The sequence below is a fragment of the Herpailurus yagouaroundi genome, unplaced genomic scaffold, assembly GCF_014898765.1.
Source record: "Herpailurus yagouaroundi ecotype Mexico unplaced genomic scaffold, PumYag 166, whole genome shotgun sequence".
Taxonomy (NCBI): Eukaryota; Metazoa; Chordata; class Mammalia; order Carnivora; family Felidae; genus Herpailurus; species Herpailurus yagouaroundi.
Genome location: NW_024412407.1, coordinates 19,321,157 through 19,346,583, shown reverse-complemented (window position 1 = coordinate 19,346,583; position 25,427 = coordinate 19,321,157). Strand labels below are relative to the sequence as shown.

At 40.5% G+C, this 25,427-nt stretch overlaps 2 protein-coding genes across 4 annotated transcripts in view; both read right to left on the bottom strand.

The window, feature by feature from the left end:
- OVCH1 (ovochymase 1) overlaps positions 1-10,319 on the bottom strand; it is a 57,088-nt gene extending 46,769 nt beyond the window's left edge. Inside the window, exons 1-7 of the mRNA XM_040487861.1 lie at positions 10,290-10,319; positions 9,748-9,915; positions 9,375-9,472; positions 7,545-7,714; positions 3,368-3,463; positions 2,362-2,513; positions 457-643 (exon numbers count right to left, since the gene is read on the bottom strand). Of these exons, the coding sequence (XP_040343795.1) occupies positions 457-643; positions 2,362-2,513; positions 3,368-3,463; positions 7,545-7,714; positions 9,375-9,472; positions 9,748-9,915; positions 10,290-10,319 (901 nt within the window). The remainder of the gene's footprint in view (positions 1-456; positions 644-2,361; positions 2,514-3,367; positions 3,464-7,544; positions 7,715-9,374; positions 9,473-9,747; positions 9,916-10,289) is intronic.
- Positions 10,320-13,761: 3,442 nt separating this feature from the next.
- Positions 13,762-25,427, bottom strand: part of TMTC1 (transmembrane O-mannosyltransferase targeting cadherins 1) — a 286,995-nt gene continuing 275,329 nt past the window's right edge. For 2 of the 3 annotated variants that reach the window (XM_040488521.1, XM_040488523.1), the window contains exons 18-19: positions 24,170-24,247; positions 13,762-19,712 (exon numbers count right to left, since the gene is read on the bottom strand). In XM_040488521.1, coding sequence (XP_040344455.1) covers positions 19,572-19,712; positions 24,170-24,247 — 219 coding nt within the window. In that variant the 3' untranslated portion in view covers positions 13,762-19,571. Of the gene's footprint in view, positions 19,713-24,169; positions 24,248-24,371; positions 24,530-25,427 lie in introns of those variants that run through there. The other variant, XM_040488522.1, reaches the window with a different exon arrangement.

The following is a 25,427-nucleotide window of genomic DNA, read 5'->3' as shown; positions in this document are numbered from 1 at the left end:
ACTGTTGTCAAGTAAAATTAACAAAGGTGAGTGGGGAAAATGGGAGGTGAGTAATTTATTTTTAGTGCTCTAAACTAGTTTAGGGGAAAAAGGTATGTCACCTGGATAAATGAAGCAAGAATCCTTTCTCAAGGACTATTTTTTTAAAAATCTCATCAATTACAAAAAAAAGACCCATATCTCATGAAAATCTACATGAACATAAACTTGAAGATTCAGGCTCTGTCCAAGTTAAGTTCAAGTTAAACTGAAAGAGATCAGTTCTCATGAATTCAGAGATTTAAGTTTATATAGATTGGATTAGGAATTGAAAACCAGACAAAGTCATCCTTTCTTTTACAGCTTAGTTCTGATTATATCTGCAACATATCAGAATAACTACCCTTGACATAAGCATGATCAATTTTTGATTTAGAACAAAAGGCAGAAGGATGAATTCACAGAAATTATGCCTACCTGTGAATGTGTTCTGAGTGATAAAATCCATCAACTCAAACACCTTGGAGAAAATGCCAGGTGATGCCCTTCTATGGTTACTTCTTAAAGTCCAACCTCTAGTCCAACCAGCTCCCTGGGAAGTTATCCCAGCAAGGACCCAGATTCCATTGCCTCTTCTACAAACAAATGGACTTCCAGAGTCTCCCTTTTGTGGGACAGAAAAAGATGAAACTTGAAAATATTCACGAGTTAAAAGTATTTCAGCACAGGGGTGCCTGGTTAGGTGTCTGACTTCGGCTCAGGTCATGATCACGGTCCATGAATTTGAGCCCCGCATCAGGCTCTGTGCTGACAGCTCAGAGCCTGAAGCCTGTTTCAGATTCTGTGTTTCCCTGTCTCTCTGGCCCTCCCCCTTTCATGCACTGTCTCTGTCTCAAAAATAAATTAACGTTAAAAAAAATTAAAAAAAAAAAAAAAAGCATTTCAGCACAACAACAAACAGCACTCATCCCAAAGACAGAAGTAGTAGAGGCATATATACCCACTGGTTACTATCAATCAACATTTTTTTAATCCATTTTTTTGCCTCTTCATCATTAGTTTCAAGGTACAGTCTTTTTGCCCAAATGTAACCTCCTTACAATTAGTGCCTGCAATCTTGTTGAGCTAACACTTAATTTTTCTCTTGCCCCTACTTGTTTGTGAACAACCACATGCATTCTGCAACCAGTGAAAGGAGCAGGGGGAATTGACAGGTACATTCTTCCGCTCTACTTTGCCATCTGGAATTGCTAGGAAAGACTGGGTCATATCTAGCCTACAGCACCAGTGAATTGAGTCAAGTTCATGCAATGGCTGAAGGCTCTCAGAACAGAACAGAGGCCTAATTTTGTCCCAGGGGCTATATGTATAGGACTGTTGGTTCTCAGAGCAGAGGATAAAGAACCCATGATTTTAGGATCCTTTCTTTAATAATCCTTCATAATAATGTGGTGTTTTGGGAACATGGGTCAATTCTGTGCCAGACTTAAACCCTCTTCAAAAGGCAGAGAATTGAGGGTTTAACCGCCCACCCCCCACGGATTGCCTCTCAAGGATGCAGACAGGATAAAACACCCTTAATCTATCTGTGTCCCGATTTAGAAAGTGGGATAATTGTAAATTTCTATCTCTTCCCTTTCAAACTCTCCCCGCTCCTTGTCCTGTCACCACCTGCTCCCTTGCTCCAGAACAAAAAAGTCAAGAAATTTTCCAACAGATAATTTTAGGGAGCTTCCTACAGCAGTTTCAAGCTGCTTGCTGGGGAAGAATAAAAACTCCCGACTCCTCCAATTAAAAAAAAAAAGTGGTTTTCCAAGTAAATTATCTTCTCTATCTAAAACTTAAAACTCATGTCTTTCACAAATTGGTCTCCTTTTCCTCTAACTTGTGAAGATTGGACTTCTTTATAAGCTACTGTAGTCAGCCTTGGGAGGTCATTCACAACATGTTTTAACCAACAGTTACCATAGCTGTGCCATCTTTGGTCAAACATTGTACAAACATTGCATTCTGCACTCAACACTTAAAAAAAGTCACAATGTTTAACAAAAAGTGGAATGAAAAATAATTCACAGATAGACCTAATCAGATAGAGCCAAAGTGCTCTTGCACCATTGCATTAGGTTGGAAATGTTGAACCCCCCTCCCCATCTTCCCTCCTTCCATCTTCCCAAAAAGAGGGGTGGGGGTAAGAATGGGCACGGAACAGGAAAGAATGCTCTCAGGCCAGGTCAAGTAAACCTTTTCAGTAGAAGCATGGTGGAAAGATGAACAAAAAAAGAATGTTGAAGCAATTATTCCCCAAAAGCAGCTCATGGGAAAAGGCAGAATCCACTATCACTTATATGATACTGAATAACTGGGCTGGCTTATGCTTTTTACCTGACAGGCCTCCTTTTCCCCATCAGGAAAACTGGCACACATCATGGTCCTCCCCAGGAGAGGAAAATTCATACCCGTCAGCACAGAATTACACGTTCTGTCGTCCATGATGGGAAGCTCCACTTCTTGTAGGACATCTGAATACTCTGATGCTGTGGAGATGGACTGATGAGTTAGTCAACAATTGTCCTCACTGAAACAAATCAGTAAGAACCCTACAAGTATAAAACTATTTCAACCATGTTTAGGGGCACCTGGGTGGCTCAGTTGGTTAAGCATCCCACTTCGGCTCAGGTCATGATATTACAGTTTGTGAGTTTGAGCCCCGCTTTGGGCTCTGTGCTGACAGCTCAGAGCCTGGAGCCTACTTGAGATTCTGTGTCTCCCCCTCTCTCTACCCCTCCCCTGCTCACGCTCTGTGTCTGTCTCTCAATAATAAATAAATGTTAAAAAAAAAAACCTATTTCAACTATGTTTAATCAAAATGTGGAAGTCCTTTTGTAAGGTGTGAATTATATTCTTTCCTAAAATCAGATATGTGATAAAGGACATTTTTTTATTAGCAGATTTTTTTTAAGGTAATATAGGCAACTGTATCTTTCCTAACCATATACTTCAAGTTTTCCTAAGTGGAAAACTTTAGTCAATAAAGCAGTATTTGTGAAATTCTTAATTTTGAAAAATCATAATATTAAAGACAAGGAAATTTAACTATTGTGACTATTTCCTGATTATCCCTTTACTGTATTCTTCTTCATCTGTCCTTGTTACTGCTGGTTTTCTTTTTCTGACACATCATAACCAAAATGGTCAGCAGAAGTTTTATGTTGAGCCTTAGATACAGACATTTTTATGGTGAAAACAACAAGAAATTCTCACTGGATTATAACTCGGGAAAAAAAACAAAAACAAAATAGGATAAATATATTACTCGTGGCCAATACAATTTCTGCTTCTAGCGGGCAAAGAAATCTAAAACTACTATATATTTTTTGATGCCTCTTACTCTCTGAAATCTTGCACCATCCACTGGTCATGCAAAGAAGCCCTGCTTCAAATTTATCATCTTTATGGGGAAGACAGATTGGCTGAACAGCAGTTCCTGGAAAAAGAAAATTTTAAGGTTCCTAGATAGGCAAGTGATGCTGAATATATTTAGAAAAGTAACATCCAGTTGTTTTCATGGCTTCTACACTTTCCCTCTAAATATAATATTGATATATATTTTAAGTTTTCCCCTCTCATAAAAAACTATTCCATATTTGTAGAAATTTAGAAAAATGCAGAAAAAGTAAAATAGGAAGAACATAATCCAGTGTTATACACACCACCTTGACCCTCCAAAACTAACATTTTAGGGTATACACTTGTCCTTTTTTTTCCCTTCCAAGATTTTATTTAAATTCAAGTTAGTCTACATATAGTGTAGTATTGGTTTCAGTGTAAGTCAGTGATTCATCATTTACATATAATACCCAATGTTCATCCCAGCAAGTGCCCTCCTTAATGCCTATCACCGATTTAGCCCATCCCCTCACCTACCTCCCCTCCAGCAACCCTCAGTTTGTTCTCTATCATTAAAAGTCTCCTATGGCTTGCCTTCCTCTCTGTTTTTATCTTATTTTCCCTTCCTTTCCCCTATGTTCATGTTTTGTTTCTTAAATTCCACATATAAGTGAAATCATGGTATCCGTCTTTCTCTGACTTCTTTTGCTTAGCAAAATAAACCCTAGCTCAACCCATGTCTTTGCAAATGACCAAGATTTCAATCTTTTTGATGTCTGAGTGATAATATTCCATTGTATGTATATATGTGTATGCATGTATCTTTTTTTATCCATTCATCAGTTCATGGGCATTCCATAATCTGGCTATTGTTGATAGAGCTACTATACTGCTATAAACATTGGGATTTATGTACCCCTTTGAATCAGTGTTTTTGTATCCTTTGGATAAATAATAGTAGTGTAATTGGAGAGTCATAAGACAGTTCTATTTTTAAATTTTGAGGAACATCCATACTGTTTTCCAGAATGGCTGCACCAGTTTACATTCCCACCAACAGTGCAAGAGGGTTCTCCTTTCTCCACATTCTCATCAACATTAGTAGTTTCCTAACTTGTTAATTGTAGCCATTCTGACAGTTGTGAGGTGGTATCTCATTGTGGTTGTGATTTTTATTTCTCTGATGAGTGATGTTGAGCATCAACATCCAAATTTCTCCAAATTTCTCTTCCTTGGAGAAATGTCTGTTCATGTCCTCTGCCATTTCTTAACTCGATTATTTTTGGGGTGTTGAGTTTGGTAAGTTCTTTATAGATTTTAGATACTAGCCCTTTACCCAGTATGTCATTTGCAAGTATCTTCTCCATTCTGTAGGTTGCCTTTTAGTTTTGTTGATTATTTCCTTCACTGTGCTGAATCTTTTTATCTTAATGAAGTCCCAATGGTTCATTTTTGCTTTTGTTTCCCTTGCCGCTGGAGTCTAGTAAGAAGCTGCTATGGCCAAGGTCAAAGAGGTTGCTGCCTGTGTTCCCCTCTAGGATTTTGATGGTTTCCTATTTCACCTTTAGGTCTTTCATCCACTTTGAATTTACTTTTGTGTATGGTGTAAGAAAGTGGTCCAGTTTTCCCAACAACCTTTGTTGAAGAGACTCTTTTTTCCATTGGATGTTCTTTGCTGCTTTGCCAAAGATTAATTGACCATATAGGCATGCGTCAATTTCTGGGTTCTATATTCTATTCCACTGAGGGTATACCCTTGTTTCTAAAGGATAGTTTCCCCTAATGGTAATCCAGTACTACTATGTGGCAAGCACTTTTCTAGACTCCAGTAAATTAGCAGAAAGATAAATCCTTTACATACAAGGGTGTGTGTTGGGGTAGCAGGAATGCAAATTATAAATAAAATAACTTATTTGGTGTTAGGTAATATCACTCCGGAAAAATCAGAGTAGGGTAAAGAAGATCCAAAGTCTGGGGATTAGGGAAGATGGCATGGGAAATGTAGTTTTAAATATGATAGTCATGGCAAGTGCCTTTGAGTAGATAACATTTCTTTTAGGTAGGCTTCATACCTAGCCTAGAACCCAATGCAGGGCTTGAACTCACCACCCTGATATCAAGACCTGAGCTGTGATCAAGAGTCAGACACTTAATTTACTGAGCCACCCAGGTGCCCCTGAGCAGATGACATTTGAGTAAAGCCTTGAAACCAAGTGGTTATCTGAGCAGAAAGTATTTCAAGAAAATAAGAAACAGAATGGAAAGTCCCTGCAGTGGGATAATGTCCTATATGCTTGAGAACAGTTGGCCAGAATAGCTGGAACAGATTAAGGGGAAAAAAATAGTGAAAAAACAAAAAACAGGCTAGATCTAGGGCCAAGAGGACAGAGATGGCAATTGATAAAAATACTGATTTCCATCTGAGTGTAATGAAGAACCACTGAAGTGTTTCGAACAGAGTGACATAATATAACCTAGATTTTAAAAGTATTATTCTGGTTGTTAGGTTAATAATAATTAGGCTTTCAAAAGAGAAAGCTAAAGACAATTTAAGAGACCATTAAAATTAACCCAAGCAAGAAAGGATGGTAGCCTGGAACAGGATGGTAAGAGTAGGCCGGGTGAGGCAGAAGCCATGGGACTTTTGTGATGGATTAGGTACACAATGTGAGAGAAAGAAGATTTAAGACTGAGTGCAAAGTGTTTAGCTTAAACAACTGGAAGGGCAGAGCTGTCATTCATCAAAATCAAAGGCTATGGGTAAAGTAGATTTAGGATACAGGGGACAAGATTCTGTTTTAAACATATTAAGTTTGAGATGTCTATTAGCCATCCGGGTGGGTGACCAGTAGGCAGTTAGCTATACGACTCCTATTAATCCCAGCAGCATGTGTGATAGGTAACATTTGGGTTAGTCTTCAAGCAGATGGTGTTTACAACCTTGAACCTGGATGAGAATACTAAAGGAGGGCAGATAGAGAAGAGGTCCAGGGACTGAGCACTCCAACAGAGGTCACAAAGAGGAGGAGGTATCATCATAGAAGACTAACAAAGGGTGCAAAAAGAGGTAGGAGGAAAACCAAGGGACTCCTGGAACTCAACTGAAGAAAATGTTTCCAGGGAGAGTATGAGCCAGTCTGTCTAAACTCGTGCCAAGTAAGCTGAGGATTGAGAATTTACCTTTGAAATTTAGCAACATGGAGGGCAGTGCCTGTGACAAGAGCAGATTTGGTGGCAGGTCGGGGTGAAAGTCTAATTTGGATGTCTAAGACCTAATACACACAATTATGAGAACTGAGGAGAGGAAAACAACATACCTCCCATAAGTGGAACTTCATAGCTTTTCTATAAAGGGAAACAGGGAAAAGGGCAATAGTTTTTTTTTTGGTCATAGGTGATGGGAATTCCAGCATCTAACTTGAATGAGGCTTGCTTGCTCATGATTATAGATCCTTCAGGGAACCTTCCATCCGGAGCCAAGATTCAAGCAGGTAAGTTTCCTGATACCCTCACTTTATGTGCCATATCTCTCTCTTTTTTCCCCCTGTCTTTCAAAGCATCACCTGTTGTGAAGTCAGGGGTTACATGAGAGACACAGATCAGATTCACCCATCCCCCACCTCTCCTGCCATATAGGCTCCTTGCATGACAAGTTAAAGCTCTAGGTTCTTAAAGGTCAATGGGATGCCTCAAGGGAAGTGGCTTCTTTCAATGCCTGGCCAATTCTTCTAGATTTGTGCTCCTTCATTGTTTTGGGTCATGGATCACTTTACTTTTTTGCATTAAAAACAAAAAGATTTTAAAAATTTTTTCTAAAATGTTCAGATTACCTGTGCTCAGTGTCAGATATCTAGTCCATAATGAGGAGAGAAAGAAGTCTCTGAAAACATTTTCAAATGTCCCAAAGTCCCAGGCTGGAGCTGAGTATAAGTCTAGAATATAGCCCAGTCAAGACAAAAGTCTTAAAATGCAGATTAAGTTAAGCATACAGAATTTGTGTCTGGGACTTTCAATCTTTACAGTGCTTTTATATGTTATAAACAAAATTTTAAGAAGGACAAAACTTAGCTATTCTAATAGTACCAGATATACACAGAAACTAATTGTTAACTGGTACAGAATTAATAAAGCACACTTTTCTCCTACATTTTTAAAATATGCTAACTCCCCTTACTTACCAAACTTGACTTTGTGTTTCAAATACAGCAGTGCAATATCAGAGCTCATATATCCAAGTCTGTTGTACTCAGGATGGATAATCATTTTTGAAACAGGAATCTTCTGTTCCTGTTTACCCTCCGGAAAGAGGTTGTGCCCCCCAGTCACAGTCAGACTCTTAATTTGCTTCCTAAAACCAAAGAAAAACGTTCCAATAAGTATAGCTGTTGCCCCCAGGAAAGACGGTCTTGTTTTCACTCACTTAAATGAAAAGTGATTAATGTAACTTGAAGCATTTCTAAGTCTTTTTTTCTTTTAATTTTTTTAACATTTTTTTTTCCAACGTTTATTTATTTTTGGGACAGAGAGAGACAGAGCATGAAAGGAGGAGGGGCAGAGAGAGAGGGAGACACAGAATCGGAAACAGGCTCCAGGCTCTGAGCCATCAGCCCAGAGCCCGACGCGGGGCTCGAACTCACAGACCGTGAGATCGTGACCTGGCTGAAGTCGGACGCTTAACCGACTGCGCCACCCAGGCGCCCCTCTAAGTCTTTATTAATGATTACTACCAACTATCATAATTGCCTATAAATTATAGGGATCTGTAAAGTCACGGCTTTCCATCAGAGTGTTCACATTCTGTGAACCCTTTCCCCTCTCAACAATTGCAGTTCTGCATGAAATATTTAAGAGCAGCCTCTTTTTCTTTTTTTGTACTAGTCTATATATGCTCTGCCATTTATTTTATTTTATTTTATTTTATTTTATTTTATTTATTTTTTTTATTTATATATGAAATTTATTGTCAAATTGGTTTCCATACAATACCCAGTGCTCATCCCAAAAGGTGCCCTCCTCAATACCCATCACCCACCCTCTCCTCCCTCCCACCCCCCATCAACCCTCAGTTTGCTCTCAGTTCTCAACAGTCTCTTATGCTTTGGCTCTCTCCCACTCTAACCTCTTTTTTTTTTCCTTCCCTTCCCCCATGGGTTCCTGTTAAGTTTCTCAGGATCCACATAAGAGTGAAACCATATGGTATCTGTCTTTCTCTGTATGGCTTATTTCACTTAGCATCACACTCTCCAGTTCCATCCACGTTGCTACAAAAGGCCATATTTCATTTTTTCTCATTGCCACGTAGTATTCCATAGTGTATATAAACCACAATTTCTTTATCCATTCATCAGTTGATGGACATTTAGGCTCTTTCCATAATTTGGCTATTGTTGAGAGTGCTGCTATGAACACTGGGGTACAAGTGCCCCTATGCATCAGTACTCCTGTGTCCCTTGGATAAATTCCTAGCAGTGCTATTGCTGGGTCATAGGGTAGGTCTATTTTTAATTTTCTGAGGAACCTCCACACTGCTTTCCAGAGTGGCTGCACCATGCTCTGTCATTTTTAACAAGATACAAAAGTTGTTCCTAGAACTGTCCTTTTCTTATTATCAGCATCTCTCTTAATCTGGCTAAGTATCAGTTTTTTTCACAGTATTCTTTTCCTCCTAATGACTGAAATTCGTATTATTAAAACGTTGGAGCCTCCATTTAACAATAAATGTCAATAATTTATTAGAACAAGTAGCCATCGCCCCCACCTCACCACTAACTCCACAAATTATAGAGGACATCTAGGATCTCTGGGGTCTCTAGTTAGTAGAGTAGGAGGCACAGGAAATCTTGAGATAAAGGTTTCCTGGGATCAGGAAGGTCAGTGAGTGGGTGGACGAGGTGGAAAAATTCAGAAAGGGATGGGGATTGAACTTTGCAGGGTATTTAGAGCTTCAAATCTCTCAGTCCCATTGCTAGGAGCCAAGGTTTGATAAGTAATGGAAATCCACAACTTACTCATTGAGGCCAACCAAGCAGTGTGCTGCTGTAACAACCAGATCATCTTGGATCAAGCTTCCTGCACAGAATCGGTGCTCACCTAATTTTAGGGAGACCTGCCAAGAAGAAAAGTATGAACACAACTAATATGCATCTCCCCGTGATGTCATCTCCTTTAGAAACACTTGAAGTCAACTCTCCTTGTATAACATTCTTAAGTTACCGATGCAATTGGTTAGGAAGAGATTTCCCTCGAAGTAAACTTTTTGGCAGACAGGGTTGAATGGGCTTAAGAGAAAAATCACCTGTTAACCAAAGCTGTGATATTGGAAACCAGAGGAAAACTGTCAGCATTTCTCATTCAAGAGCTCAGTGCTTTGGTTATCCTGACCTGCCACGGTTGTCCACCAACCGCTGAATCCCTCCAGCGAGTACTTCCAGAGAAGAACCCAGAATCCAAGACAGTTGTCCTACGTTCGACATCAACAGCAGGGATCCCACACTTCAGCCCTGTGTGTGAGAGAGAGCACCTGTGTGTGTGGGCACGCACCGGGAGCACCTCAGGTCAGGATTCCTTTGATCAAGACTCGACCTTCAGACTTTCCTGGCCTCACACAGATGTTCTGATATCACCAAGCAGCAGACTATCCCTCTTTTTTTCTCAAGATACTCCCAAGACTATCCCACAATTACCCCATGTTGACTAGAACTTGCCTCAGGACTCCCCTGCCTCTTTATAGCCTGAGCTGCGTTAGGGAGTCCCCGGGGGCTTGGCGGGGGGGGGGGGGGGGCGGTAGGATGAGCTCGCTTTCCCTCTGGGGATCGATTTGGGGGTTACTCTGGGAGGGTGAGCATTACGTAAATTAGGTGGTCATAGAACACTATTTGTTACTCAGAAAAGAGACATTTGGCTTTAAGCTACTTCTAATTGGCGATTGTTCCGTGGAGAAGGCGCCTTAGCATAAGTGCCTAAAGCCTGGAACTCCAGAATCCAAAGAATTTCCAAAAGAAAACCTGGCGCAGGCCCGTCTTTGGGAACTAACTTCTGGGCCTGTACCGGCCCCTCACCCTTCCCTCTCCGTGGCCGAGGGAGTAAGGAAGTCTCTCTCCCTCGCCAGCACTCAGCCCTGGGCCGCAGCCTCGGCGCCCAGGGTCCGGGGTCCGGGCTCACCTAGGCTTTGGGGGAGGCCGACGGCGAGCAACAGCAGCAGACCCGCCCCGGCCAGCGCCCGCATGGCCCCCACGCGCCGGGACTCCGCCCCGCTTCCTCCGCCGCAGCTGCGGAAAGCGGCGACAGCAGCGAGCCCCCGCGGAGCGCCCGCCGCGCTCTTCACTCCTGCGCGGGCGCCAATGAGCCGCACCTGCGGCGCCGGCCCGCTCACAGCTGTCTCGGCCCGCGCTCAACCCACGCGCGGCCGCCCCACGTTTCACAGCTACCCGCCTTCTGGCCTCGAGGTGGTCGCCGCTCACAGGTGTGCAGAGGGCCCTACCGTCAGATCCAGGTGATCTGGAATCTGATCAGTGGCCTGGAATGCTCGGCGCCAGGGAATTCTGGGCCAGACCAGGGAGTGTGGCCCAAACCCAGGGGCGAGGAAGCCCCCGACTCCTGGAAGCTTACTGAGGCATTAATAGCACTGCCCCTACTTCTCCCAAGCTTGTGGAAGCCTTTGCCATTCAAGAATTTCAAATAGAGTGGGTATGAGAGAGCTGGTTTATGCTGTCATCCCTTTTCCGGGTGGTTGTGTCATTAGCTTCAGTGGAATGGGCCAAAGCTGTAGGATCCATCATTTAAGATCATTAAAATGAATTCATCGGTAATACTATCATGTCAGCATTATTTCCCATAAATATTACTTTGTAATATGTTAGCTTGAGGTTGAGAGAGGAACAAAGCCAGAATTTGTAATGTATGTATGTTTCATCAAAAAAATTAGAGCAAAGCTCGTGGACATTCTATATATAACTAACACCAATCTCCTAGGCCCAGTTGTCTTCTGTGAAAAATAGAAATAAAACCTCCTTAAGGTAGGAGGTATACAGATTAGGGAGATAAGCAGTAGACAGATGGACAGGAAAACAGAAGATAGTCAAGGTGGAGGGAATGCAGGTACCGACAGGTGAGAATCAGCTGGGGTTAACGACCCCTGTAACTGTAGAAGGTAGCAGAAGATGAATGGGCACCTTTTGGTGAAAAACTAAAAGAATGTAATTGGCCCTGAAACTTGAAAGTCTCCTTCTTATCTCATGAACCTAAAAGGGGTTTCTCGGATTTCTGTGTCCCATCTTACAACATTAAGAAGCATTGTCCGATTCGAGGCACATGTGGTTAAATTAGTAGAAACTAAAGTAAAAACATTAGTTCCTCAGGCACACTAGGTATATTTCAAGGGCTCAGTAGGCATCTGTGGCTAGCGCCTACCATATTGGAGAGCAGATACAGGATACTGCCATCATCACAGGTAGTTCTATTGAGAACTGCTCTTGAGAATAAATAGCAAGCACCATTTTATTTATTTATTTTAAATAAAGACGCTTTGGATAACAGTTTTAGTAGATGACTCCTGGGTTTGGGGCCTGGGTGTCCAGGGGACAGTTGGGAGGGAGCTCAGTAAGGTAAGCAGCCTTTCTGTGAAAACAAAGCCCTGCACCACCAGGGCTCCACGCTTGAGGACTGCAAAGGAAATCCGCAGGTATGGTGGCTGCCTGACCAATGCCGCTCACCACCTCACCTTTAAAGTTTGCTTTCACTGTAGTGATCTTACAAGGATTATCAGAGCCATCCCTTGCCCCAGGGGTAAACTACTCTCTAATAAAAGCTCAGACCCTCCGGATGGACCCAAATACCTCTTTCTTCTTAGCAAGGAGTCAGATTAAAACCATTACAAAGCTGTTACCAAACAAAATGGGAGAGGGAAAGAAAAATGCTCATGTGATGTGCAAGTATAGTTGGACCCACAGTGTTCAAGTTCATGGCTAACCTTTACATGGGGCCTGCAGACTCCATCAGTTTGCACTCTTCTGCACATGATGCACACACAGCTTTGCAGGATATTTAGTGATTTCTTTCATACCCAGAAGTCTCCATGGGGTTGGGCATGGTCTCATTTCCTGTTACAGAACAGCTCTCTTTGTTTCCAGAGTTCAACACTCACAGCCTGAAGTGAGACCTTGTCCTTTTATGAGGATTGGTCCCTTATAGGCCTACCAAAATAATGCCTTCCCATTAAATAGGAAAAGAGCTATTCAATATGAATTGTACACCTATTTGATAGGTTGTTCGTTTTAAATTTGCTAGTAAGATGACGGTTTAAGTATAAGTTGAGTTTGTGGTGATGTCACAGCATCTAAATGGAAATATTCATACACACACGTAAGGGAAGGATGTCAAGAAGGGACAGTGGGCTGAACTATCCCAGATTGGATTTGTGATGTATGAGAAATCTGCCTTTAATGTGAACATATCTTCATCATGGCAGGATACTCTCCTATTGGAGGCCTTCCAAGACCCTTAATGAAACCCCACCTCTAAGGATAGTTGTACAATTAGGAGTGTTAGTGACTAACCTATGAGCAATGAGCAAATCATGGGCAGATAATGTTTTGTGTAAAAAAATTTTCCCATCCAGACTAAACCACTGATGTAAACTCTAGAACCCTCTCCCATGTCCCACAAGGGATTTTGCACTAAGATTCAGCACTAAGGGGATTATTGGTGACCTCAGAAACAGCAATTACTTGCATGTTTGTTGCAGGGACAGATCACTATGAAGCAGAGAGAATGTGAAGGATGGAGGTAGAAAAAACAGGTGAAGACAATTCACTCAAGTAGTTTGGCTGAGAAGGAAGAAAGACATGGTAGCAGCTAGAGATGAAAAGAAATACAGAAAGGACTTCATTTTTATTTCCAAATGATTTTGATGGTGGCTATCGGTATATGTGTTTTAAAATAGAAGAGAATTCACAAGAGCCAGTAGAAGGAAGAAGTTAAAGATGAACAAGAGAGGTTAAGGGATGGGATGAAGCTTCACAAGAGGCAAAATCCAGAGCCTAGGGCCCTCTTCTTCCACTGTAGTAATAGGAGCGGGAAGAATTGAGTACAGGTGAGTTTGTAGAATGAGTATAGGATACTGAGAGAATATCTGTTTTCTACTTTCGTTTATTCTGTGAAGAGGTGAAGACATCTACTCAGCAAGATGAGAGGAAGAGATCAGGACTGCATAAGGACTGAAATCGTCATTGTGAGGTGTGCAAAAGCGCAGACATGAAGCACACAGAACAATGCAGTGAGTGAATGAATGAATGAATGAATCAGGGAAGGAAGGAAGTTTTTTTTCTTTTAAAGCAGACCCATCTAGTGACATGGATTTCAATGGGTACTAATCACAGAGCACTTGAGAGACTGAAAGAGACATAATTATTTTCATTATATTTTATATAAAATAAACATTTACATAAATTTTATTTTGGAAAGACCTAGGCAAAGTGTACATAATTGGACTTAAACGGGAGAAATACTTTATGGGAAGTAGATTTCTAACTGGCACAGCAAAAGTAACAAAAATGTACATTTATATACAACTGATCAAAGTAGGAAACAAAACCATGAACAAAGAACAGGCTGCAAGACATTTTCTCCCTGATAAAAGGAGGGATCTGCAAGGCAAATAATTTCCACGTTAGAAAAGCAAGCCATGGCTTCTACAGATATTTTAATTCCTTAGGAGGAAATTTTTAAAAATACTTTTTCCCCAGAAACATAACAAAATCACTTCATTTTCATGTGTACAGACTGCAAAATAAGAGGAACTGTCTCTGCCATGTTAAAGCACTTGGGCAGTGCAGTCCCTTTTATGGTTGTTTGTGTATGTGTTTTGATGCGGTGATTATCTTAAGAATTTCTAAAATGAAGGGCAACACTAATCAGTTATCTCTTCGATGTAAAGGGCTTTCAATCTGGATTCAGGAGACACTTAGAGCTTGATAGTTTCACATAACGAACTAGTCTCTCACTGGGTGATAAACATGACTGAAACACCAGGTAGCCTGCCCAGGGTGAGGCAGTTCCTCCGGGGCAGTACAGGTCTACCACCCAGATTTCCAGATTCTTGGACTGGTGCACCCCTCTTTGGGCTAGCAAGGCAACCCCAAAAGCATGTTATACACACTGGAAACTTCCCAATGTGACATAAATACACTCCACTTGCACCACTTGAGAATGGGAAGAAACTCCGGGATTTCTGGACATAGACATGTCTTTCCATTTTGGGGTAAATGATGATCTACACTTACAAACTAATCGTGACCATATATTGTGATGGACACTGATTTTACAAGCTACATGCCCTAAAAGACTTTAACCGAAAGGATCTTTGGTGATAAAAAGAACACACTTTTATATGAGCCATTTGACTGACATGAATATCATCAATTCTGTTGCATCATTTTATTTTGCTGATATTAAACCACTCCTTTGATTATAGTTATTTTATTTCTTTCTTCCCTTTAAGTTAATGGCTCCTAAAAACAAAAATAATGGAGGAGGTGCTATTTTTTGAAGAACTATTCAACATAATTTTTTACATCAAAACTTCAAGAATAATTATAAAAGTTATAATGTTTCCGTGTGTGTGTGTGTGTGTGTGTGTGTGTGTGTGTGTGTATTTGGCATAGTAAGCTTTTATCTTAATTGCAGCCTAAATGCAAGATTTGATAGGTCTTTACTCTTTTAAAATGCCAAAAGATGTCAGATAATTACATTTTGTCATCATTGGGATACCAACATGCCATTTAATCAAAGTAAATGTGATCTGGAAACTAGGTGAAATATTAAAAACAAACAAACCGCCTACAACTACATTTGCCTTGATTGTTGTTACTAATATCCTATAGGTTGATTAATGTAAGAGGCAAATCCTCAACACATCAGAGCAAAAGTTTTTTCGTTTTCCCCTCAAAAACTGATTCTAATGAGTACAATTAAGAAATAATTAACCAAAGTTTACATGTGTATAACCAAAAGAGAGACGTAGGTTTAGGAATATACTCTATGCCATGAACACCTTCTGAGTTTTACATACTGGGTGACTTGTCTGGTGTATACAAATGGCAATTCCTCTCCATCTGAGGACCAAGAATTCTAAAAATGTAAGGTCAAATTATAGTCCAACTGCCACAAGTGCAAATTACCCTACCCAACCGACCTGTCAATCTTGAAACAATAGTCTCAACCAATCAACTGTGCCATAAATTATTCTTTAGAATTCTTTAGCTCATTGTAGCCTAGATTTAAAAGCACAACTTGAGAAGGGTTATAAAAGTCCATTAAAGTTGTTAGCCCAGAGTGGTTCCGCAGCCTAGCTGCATATTAGCATCTTAACCTGGGCAGCCAGCATCTCAGAGATTTCCAAAGGTCCCCAGGTGATCCTACAGCCCAGCCAGGCTTGAGAGCCGGTATGTGTGAGGGATTAGTTCTCAACTATCAGCTGAATGTGGCTCGTCAACCCGAGGGGCCTGGAATGTTTAATAGAGACAGTAAGAAACCACACATTTGTTTTTATTCCCCCTCCAATTATAGCTTTTGTAGGTGGGTTTGTATAGAACAGTTTGGATTTTCTCATTTAGTCCCATTGAAGAGCAGTTGCCCAGAAGCATCGTGCAACCACTATAAACCCCTGCATCAGATGAGGTATGACCTGTGACAAATGTCAGAGTCTCATGCTAGGGGCTGTGAAGTATTATAGGAAGTTGTAATTAAAGTGCCAACAATCCTCTTTCTTTTACGATAGACCTCAAAACAAATAAGCCCAAAAGAATATATCTCAGGATTCCCTAAAATAAAATTTCCTTTCCTCCAAGGCATTTGAATCTTTGGTTTAGTTTACCTATGTTACATCACGGGACCATGTTTTATGAATACAGACTGAAAACATCTGGATCACTTAAAAAATTCTGAATAATTCTTAGGGTTGAAATAAACTGGTAAAGGCATTGTCATGGTTCCTGTGTCAAGGGACTGTCATTTCCTGGGAATTTTAAAGGCAAGGAGAACTGGTTCTAGGTAGGACAGAAGGACAGGTTAGATAGACTGGCAGTAAGAGGGGAACAGACGTACACAAGGGACTTGAAATGTAGCTGAGAAAAAAAAGCAAATGCTGCCCAGAGTAACACAGTCACAAATAAAACTGATCACCAGATCAAGTGTTCACCCAGACTAAAGCAACTCCTGTCTTGTCCTCAGTCAATTTCCCTCCCGCTGAGGATACCCTACATATTTAAGGGTCCAGCGCAAAATGGAATTGCAGGATTCGTCGTTCAAAAATTATTAAGAATTTCAAGCAGAGCCTTTGACCAAGCGTGGGTGCCTGAGTGCAGGACCCTGAGGGGCCACATGAAGTGCATGCTCATGAAGCTGGCTCTGAGACTCCATCTCAGAAAGGGCTATCAACTCTCATGCCAAGCATGCTTTTATTAAGGGCAATCTAGATAGATCTCCATGACTAGCCTGCTTTTATTGATAAGAATGAATATTATTTTCATGTTACAAGAACCAAATAAAAATAGTTATAAAATACACTTAATATCTTTGAAAAATAACACGTGATTTATTTTCTTATAGGCACTATTTAACTATGAAAACTATTTCATTGGCTACATCTCAGTGACATTATTAAATCAGGATAAAAATATCTGACCCAACAAACAGTGCTTACTTTTAATGTTCAAAGAGTTGCCAGTGTGTGCACACAGAATGAGGCAGAGTGATAGTGAGAAGGGGAGGGGGAGGAGGGACAGAATGAAAGGAGAGATTGAGGGGAGGGGGAGAGACAGAGAGAGACAGGAAGACATGGGGAGAGAGAAAAGCACCCAAAAGAAGATAGAAGAAGTCTCCTGAAGGTCATGTGACCCCTTCCCTTAGAAACTTTTACACTTTGACTGCCATTTCAATTATTCCCACTAACGGACCCTCATACCTTTAGCAGCACTTCAAGTAAGGCTGAGAAAAAAAAAAGCTTTTCAAAACTTGGGGCTTAGTCTTTTCCATTAATTTCCTAAGTGTGAGTTTTGGTTACAGGTTATTTTAAAAAGTTGTGATTAGAGTCTTAGATACTGTTTTTAGCTAGGCTTATGCTTTTCAATTTGGGGGTGGGCTGATCATTCAAAATAAACTCTAGTACATTTCTTGGCCTTAGGACTACACAAGTATAATTTTGAAGACAAGAAAAATATTTTAAATAAAATTTTGGAAAAGGTTATGATATATAAGGCTAAAAGGACTATTAGAAACCGAAGATCATAGTGGTAATACATATATTATTGGATTATTGATCCATACAAATACATGTATGCCAATTCAAATTCTGTAATCCTTTGCATTTAAAGTATTCCTTCCAACATCCCTTTCCAAAGAAGTTTTTAACTAGACTTACCTTGACAAAAATATAACAACATAGAGGGGCAGTGTTTCCTGATACTGTGTTGAGAAGAAACAGACTTTTTACCCTGCCCTGGTCTGAGCACGTGAAATCTGAGTGCCTTCAGGCTACTACATGTTTAGGCCACCTGGCCCAGGGCTGTGAACAACAGCACTTGGTGGTTGTTCTTCCTCCTCCTTCTCCTCTTCTTCTTCTTCTTCTTCTTCTTCTTCTTCTTCTCCTTTTTTTTTTAAAGGTTATAATGATGGCCAAATTAGAATCAGGTGTTCCAATTTCTTCACTTCCAAAATATATTACCACCCAAACACTGATGTCTGATTCTTAATTTCTTTAGCTTCAGCAAGTGAATAATCAATACACAATTTTTGAGGGGCTGTTAAAACTTAACTACTTTGTAATTCAGATTTGTATGATCAGTTCTGAAAGCTACTATTAAAACCAGTATGTACAGGAAAAAATGTGTGTACACATATATATTAAATATTTTATAAGTTATGAAATAAATAACACTAAAAAACAAAGGTCAAATTGTAAATTCAACTTTGCTACCTCTATCTTTTAAATATAAATATATATTTTTTAAATTACAAATTGAGATTTTTTCCCCTAGATTTTTTCAGCATTCTCCATGAAATCTCCAAAATTATAAACACAGAACCAAGAACTCCAAGTTTCCATCACTCATGTTCTAAGCGCAGAATTCTCATTGAGACCCAGTAGACAAATCAATAGAGCTCCCTTTCCATCTGTTTATAGTCTGTGAAGATTTCTGTGATATACTGTAAAGATTTGTCAATGGTTAAATATAGTTTTCAAAAAAATAATAAATCTCTGGATGACTGAACGTTAAGATAACAAAGTAGAACATTTCTCTTAGTTGATATCTTTAATATTTCTCATGTAGAATATACTATTTTTTCTCCACCAAAATAACAATATATGTGGAGGCAGAAACATTTATGATTCTAAAAGCACTTCTGAAATCTTAGAGCAGAACCACTACTCTAGTAATACTTGTAATAAAATTAAAATAATCTTAAACATTTCCATAAAGAATTAGGGGTACCAAGATCCTTGATTTTCCCCTAGGGATAAGAATACACATACACAATTCCAGAAGCTTCCTTTTTTTGATATATTAGGCAACAGGAAAAGATTGCATCAGAGTGGAATTTAATTTACTCTTCAATTGGGCTCTAGGGGGATTATCCCCAGGGGAATATAGGCAGCGCTCACTTAACAAGAGCCCTTTCCCCCATGTATTCCAGAAGATTCTACACAAACTATTATGCATCTCCAGTTCTGGAGAATTCAATGAGCTACCTCTTGGTGGAATTTCCCAAATGGTTATCCCAGAGATTTTATTCTCTTTGAAAAAACTCATTAAGAAGAGCTGCTCTCCCTTCACAGCATTTCAAGCCCCTGTATTTCTGGGACATAAAAGTCTACACTAAGAGATGGAATTAGCTTCTCAGGCTGGGAAAGCAGAGAAATAGATGAAGGGAAATCTGGAATTAAAGCCAACAAAAATCTGCAAAACGTGTAGTAGTTGTTTTCCTTCCTCTCAGGCCTAGCTCTTGCTTGCTCTTTCTGTCTTCTTCCATGGAAATGCAAGTCCCTCAGCACAGAGGTGCCAGCATGTGTCCCTAAATGTGCCCCCCTGAACGCAGGGAGACAGGAAAGCTTCTTTGTTGCCCCCCTGCTGCTACGAAAGCGAGCCTGCATCACTCTTTCCTCTTCCAGAGGCACCAGCACTGTCCCTTGAGACTGGTTCCAGTGCTGCTTATGTTTGATCCTTTTCTCGAACTTCTTGTAATCGTTTTTCTAGGCGATCCAGTTTGGCGAGATTTTCCTGCAGCAGTTTGCTGTCTGGAACCAGCTGTAAGGCTCTCTCATAATAAGCTCTTGCAGACACATAGTTTCCCTGTGGGGAAAAGAAAGGGAACAATGATCTATTCTGACCCACGGGGACGCTCTTGGAGAACAGGGAGACTAGGAAACAGATCTTCTGGCCCAGTTGAACGCATATGTCCTCAGAAGGAACCCCTGACTGCATGGGCAATTTTATCCTTATCTGTTGGTGCTTTTGGGGAATCCGTTTGGTTTAAGTACCAGGCCAGCTGGAGAATGTGAGGGATGAGAGTTATAGTGTAAGGTAAAATGGCAAAAAACACAGATTTTCAATTCTACTAATGTAGGGCATGAGGCTGTCATTTCATAATGGAACTATTCCTTAGTAATCACATGGAGCCATGACTAGACATTCAGAGAGAGAAAGAGGAGAGAAAGACGGAATGGAGGGAGATCTGTGGGAAATGTTTTTGAAACTGCACAAGTTGTGATGATTAAATAGAAATCCACTGTAACTCTTTAGTGGTAGAAGTTATTTGCATCTCCAGCTTAAGACATAAAAGCAACTTCTGCCTAATACAGGCTGTAATGGAAATGTAAGTTTTTATGTAATGAAAAGAACTTATAGGAATATGAGGTTAAATTTACCCAAGGCATATGACAATACGTACCTGCTGGATCACTCTTAAAGCGGGAAGGAAGGCACGTTACCCTGGACCTGCTAAGGACACCTATCACCACCCTCTGTTGACCCCTATCTGCTTTGTTCAATGGCTTTCTAACTGGAAACCATGTGTGCCCCGTCCCAGATGGTTCTGAGCAAATTAGTCACAATTCTTGTTTTCCAGGCCCATTTCTGCAACTAAATTTTACCTTCCTTATTTGGTCCACCCTCTTTCAGATCCGTGTCCTGCCATGTCTCCTAACTATGACTGTTAGTGTTCTCTCCATTCCCCCAAATTTCAGTTTGCTCTATTTTATGCTCAATTACAGGTCCATGTGGAAGAAAACTGGTTACGCTCTGAATTCCCATCACAATTTAATTTTTTTTTTCAACGTTTATTTATTTTTGGGACAGAGAGAGAGACAGAGCATGAACGGGGGAGGGGCAGAGAGAGAGGGAGACACAGAATCAGAAACAGGCTCCAGGCTCTGAGCCATCAGCCCAGAGCCCAGAGCGGGCTCGAACTCACGGACCGTGAGATCGTGACCTGGCTGAAGTCGGACGCTTAACCGACTGCACCACCCAGGCGCCCCTCCCATCACAATTTAAAACAGCATTTCTAAATGAAAGTACTAGGTCGCGACTAGCAACTAATATTCACTGAATGCTTAACTATCTTCCAGCTGAGTTAATACATGTTAAGAGCTTGGACACTGCCTGGCGCACAGTGAACACTCAATCTGATGCTACCATTGTTGTCATTATTAAAAGACCATCCAGGTTTATGCAGACACTGTCCACTTAGAGCACTCGCTCGCCATAGTGGTGAAAAGGAGGTTGGAAATGGCAGAAAGGGAAAACATTTCTGATTATTAACCGTGATTCTCCCAAGAGGCTAAACAGAATTCTGAACAAGTGAGAACCTGGGTTTGCTACATTCAATTATTATTTTTTTCAACTCCAGCATTTAACTTCCAAGTGTCTTGTGACGTGTATCAGGCTTAGCACACACATGCAGATGACTGAACATGTGTGCTCTCAAAATATGCTTGTACTTCAGCTGACCTGGAAGTTGCTCTTCCAAGAGTTTTCATTGAATTTAGCCCTCAGTCCGGTGCGTTAGCATTTCCTTCTTTGATTACCAGCTTTCTTTATCCTTTCATATAAAATGTACTCCTAGAGTTATCTTTTCTTCCTCAAATTGCTCTTTTCTTGATTAAACTGGAAGCCTTATTTTTACTCTTTAAAAGTTATATCCCTTGATTCAATTCTGAGATGCTCAGGTAGCAAATCCGAATGATCTGATTTCTACTGTGCTGCCTACACTATGGGAGTCACTGACCCCACATGGCTATCTAAATTGAAATCAATTATGATAAATTTAAAAAGGCTACAGAGAGGGAGGGAGGCAAACCATAGGAGACTCTTGGATACTGAGAACAAACTGAGGGTTGATGTGGGGTGGGGGGAGAGGGGAAAGTGGGTGATGGGCATGGAGGAGGGCACTTGTTGGGATGAGCACTGGGTGTTGTATGGAAACCATTTGGCGATAAATTATATTAAAAAAAAAAGAATTCAGTTGCTCAGTTGCACCAATCACATTTCTTTTTTTTTTTTTTAATTTTTTTTTAACGTTTATTTATTTTTTTGGGACAGAGAGAGACAGAGCATGAACGGGGGAGGGGCAGAGAGAGAGGGAGACACAGAATCGGAAACAGGCTCCAGGCTCTGAGCCATCAGCCCAGAGCCCGACGCGGGGCTCGAACTCACGGACCGTGAGATCGTGACCTGGCTGAAGTCGGACGCTTGACCGACTGCGCCACCCAGGCGCCCCTACATTTTAAAGTCATACACTTAACAGATCTTTCTTCAACCTCCAGACACCTTTTTAGGGGAAGTACCTCTAAATGGAAAGCATGGATTCACTTGTTAATCTGAGAGTTCAATGAATAGTCCAATGTACTATTATCCCTGTATTTCCAGACTTTCTGGAAAAGTCTTGAGTATATTTATTGGACTTTTTATATTAACAGGGGAACCCAGCTGCTTTAAGTTGCAGACATACTCCCATCTAAAAACATACTGAGCGTGCATTATTTTAAAATGTAACTATTTAACATGCTATTTAACTATTTAAAATTATGTTACTATTTGAAAAGTAAGTTCATACTGTTGGACACCCTAGAAAATCATTAAGATCAGAGCTCAGGTTATTCTGCCCTGATAAATGTCATGTTTGGAATTCGCCATCCATGTTCTTCTATTAGACTACGGCTGTCAGTCACAGAGTAACTATCCCATTATTGCCTTCCAGTTGCATAATCATGAGTCACCTTTTTGTTTTGTTGTGTTTTTGAGAATGACCAGTTTCCATTTAATAGTGAACCCTATTAGGCTTTTGTCTAAATCCTAATCACTATATTGTTATTTTATCAATATAAAGACAGGTAGAAGCCTGGAAATAGGTTAGCTAAACAAGAGTGATCCTTTTTTTTTTTAATTTATTTATTTATTTTTTTTATTTTTGGGACAGAGAGAGACAGAGCATGAACAGGCGAGGGGCAGAGAGAGAGGGAGACACAGAATCGGAAACAGGCTCCAGGCTCTGAGCCATCAGCCCAGAGCCCGACGCGGGGCTCGAACTCACGGACCGCGAGATCGTGACCTGGCTGAAGTCGGACGCTCAACTGACTGCGCCACCCAGGCGCCCCAAGAGTGATCCTTTGAAAACATGTCAGACCATGGCATTTCTCTGCTGAAAGTCCTCCAAGGACCCCAGTTCATTTGGCATGGCATAAAAGCCAAGGACCCTACAATCCCCCTTCAAGGCTCTGCATGTTCTGGCCCTGTGTCTTCTTTGACTCTGGCTTCTACCATTTCATCTTACTTGCCTCCTGCCTGTTCTTCAAACACAGCTGGTACTATCATACCTGAGGACCTTTGCACATGCTCTTTCCCTGTTTTGCCACACGGTTTGTTCCCTTCAGTTCTCTACTCAAAATAACTTTTAAAGTAAGGCCTTCCCAGCCACCTTAATTTTAAATTTCAGCTCTTACCCCATGTCACTTCCTATCCTCTCTCTCTCTTTTTTTTCTCCATAGCACCATGATATATTTTATATATGTATGTATGCATGTATGTATTTATTTATTACTAGTCTCCCCTACTAAACGCTAGCTTCATGAAGACAGACACTTTTGTCTTATTTGTTCAATGTTCTATTTCCAGTGCTCCCAGAAAGAGTACCTGGCACATAGCATGCTCTGTATACATGTTTGTCAAATGAATGGATGAACGAGTGAATGTGTTTGAGTTCATTAGTTACAGACAGCAGTCCTCCCCAGGTCATTTTTAATGCTTCTCTCAAAGGTAGCTTTTTCTTTTGGAAGAACAAAAAACCCACAAGTAAACAGCCTTGTGTTTCAGTAAAAGATTAGGGGGTAAAAGGCGCATTCGATACAAGAAATAGTAAAGTGATATGTAAAGTAACACTGTAGTCTTGACCGTGAGTTAAACTGTAGGACAATGAGCTACGCTAAGTTCCAACAAGGACTTAGTTCACATAAGCAGATTCCACTTGCTGTGCAATGATACTTCTCCTAAGTGCACACAATTTTCTTTATGTTAAGTAAAATCATGGAATTTAATTTGTATAGATTTATTTTTAAAATGGTTTCATGATATTCAATATCACGATAATACAAGATGAACGTAACTCCTAATTTCACTTTTAAACACCTATGTTTTTGGTATTCAGACAACTCAAAGAGGGAATAAACAATACTTTCTCAATCTTTCGAGAGAAAAGACAGAAAGAGTAAGCGCAAAGAAAAGCCAGTCCACACGGAAGTGAATTATTCTCCTACCTTGATGTGTTGGATTCCACCCATGTTCATCCAGGCCTGTGCTTGATCTGGATTCAGTTCCACGGCTGCTTTGTAGCTCTAAACATATAAGAAACATCTTCAGGCTGAGGAACGAGAACCCATGCTTCGTGCTACAGACGTGGAAACCACTTTCTTCATCAGTGAGAATTTAAATGGTTAATACAATGAAAGCAGACACCACTAGCTCACAGGTGTTCCCGTTTATTTCAATTATGTTTCAAAATGGATGATTCGGAAGTGGAGGAAACTGAACTGTGTGATTTGCTTGCAGAGCCTGAGGACACCTGTGGGGAATCCAGGTGGTTTGATTATGGTGCATCATTTCCCTCTGGTCTTGATCTGCAAGAAAACTGCTTTGGCCTTAGTCACTGTAAACGGAGTTTGTAAGAATACTTTTCTTTTTAATAATCAGCATCTTCGAGTATTTTCCCACACAGCTTAGCCCTAGTGTGGCACCTCCTTTCACAATGTCACTGGCATGTTTATTCAGCCTACGCTGAAATACTTGCCGTGACAGGATGCTCTTACTTCTTTAAGGACATCCATTTTCCTAGGGGATAGTTTTAATCATTACAGTCTTCCTTTATCTTCTGCTGCATGAAAGGTCTGAAGAGAGTTACTTCTCCCTCAAATACTTCTTTTGGTCTGAAAATGAGTATCCCATTAAATGTAATATCTGTGCAGCATATTTGTAATATTTTGCACATTGTTTAACGTCACAGGCATGTTCTCCACTGGGTCTGCATTTAAGAGTGGTCGCCTAAATAAAGCTAAAGGCTAAGAGCGCTGCTTTCAATTCCAAAGCTAAGGATCCGTGTGTATATTTTAATGTCTTTGCTATTTTCATTAGCAAGACTCCAATGGAACAGATTCATGAAGTAAACAGAATCTGGTCCATTCCTCCTCCACTTTAGTTTTAAGAGAAGCAAGCAAACGATAAGAAACTATGCCTTTAAAAAGCTGCTAAAGTAAACCTGAAGAAAGTGTCTCGGGTTAATTTTGAGAGGCCTGAGAAAATTGAAACTTAAAAGCTTAAGTTACGGGAAACTGAAACCTAACCAAGCTTAACCAGTTTGTTCCATTTCTGTACAATTGCTTGGCGCGCCCATGTATTCCTGATCAATCATAGTTGCCTGGCACAACCGTGTATTTCTGATCAACCATTGTTACTTGGCACATCCGTGTATTTCTGATCAACCATTGTTACTTGGCACATCCGTGTATTTCTGATCAATCA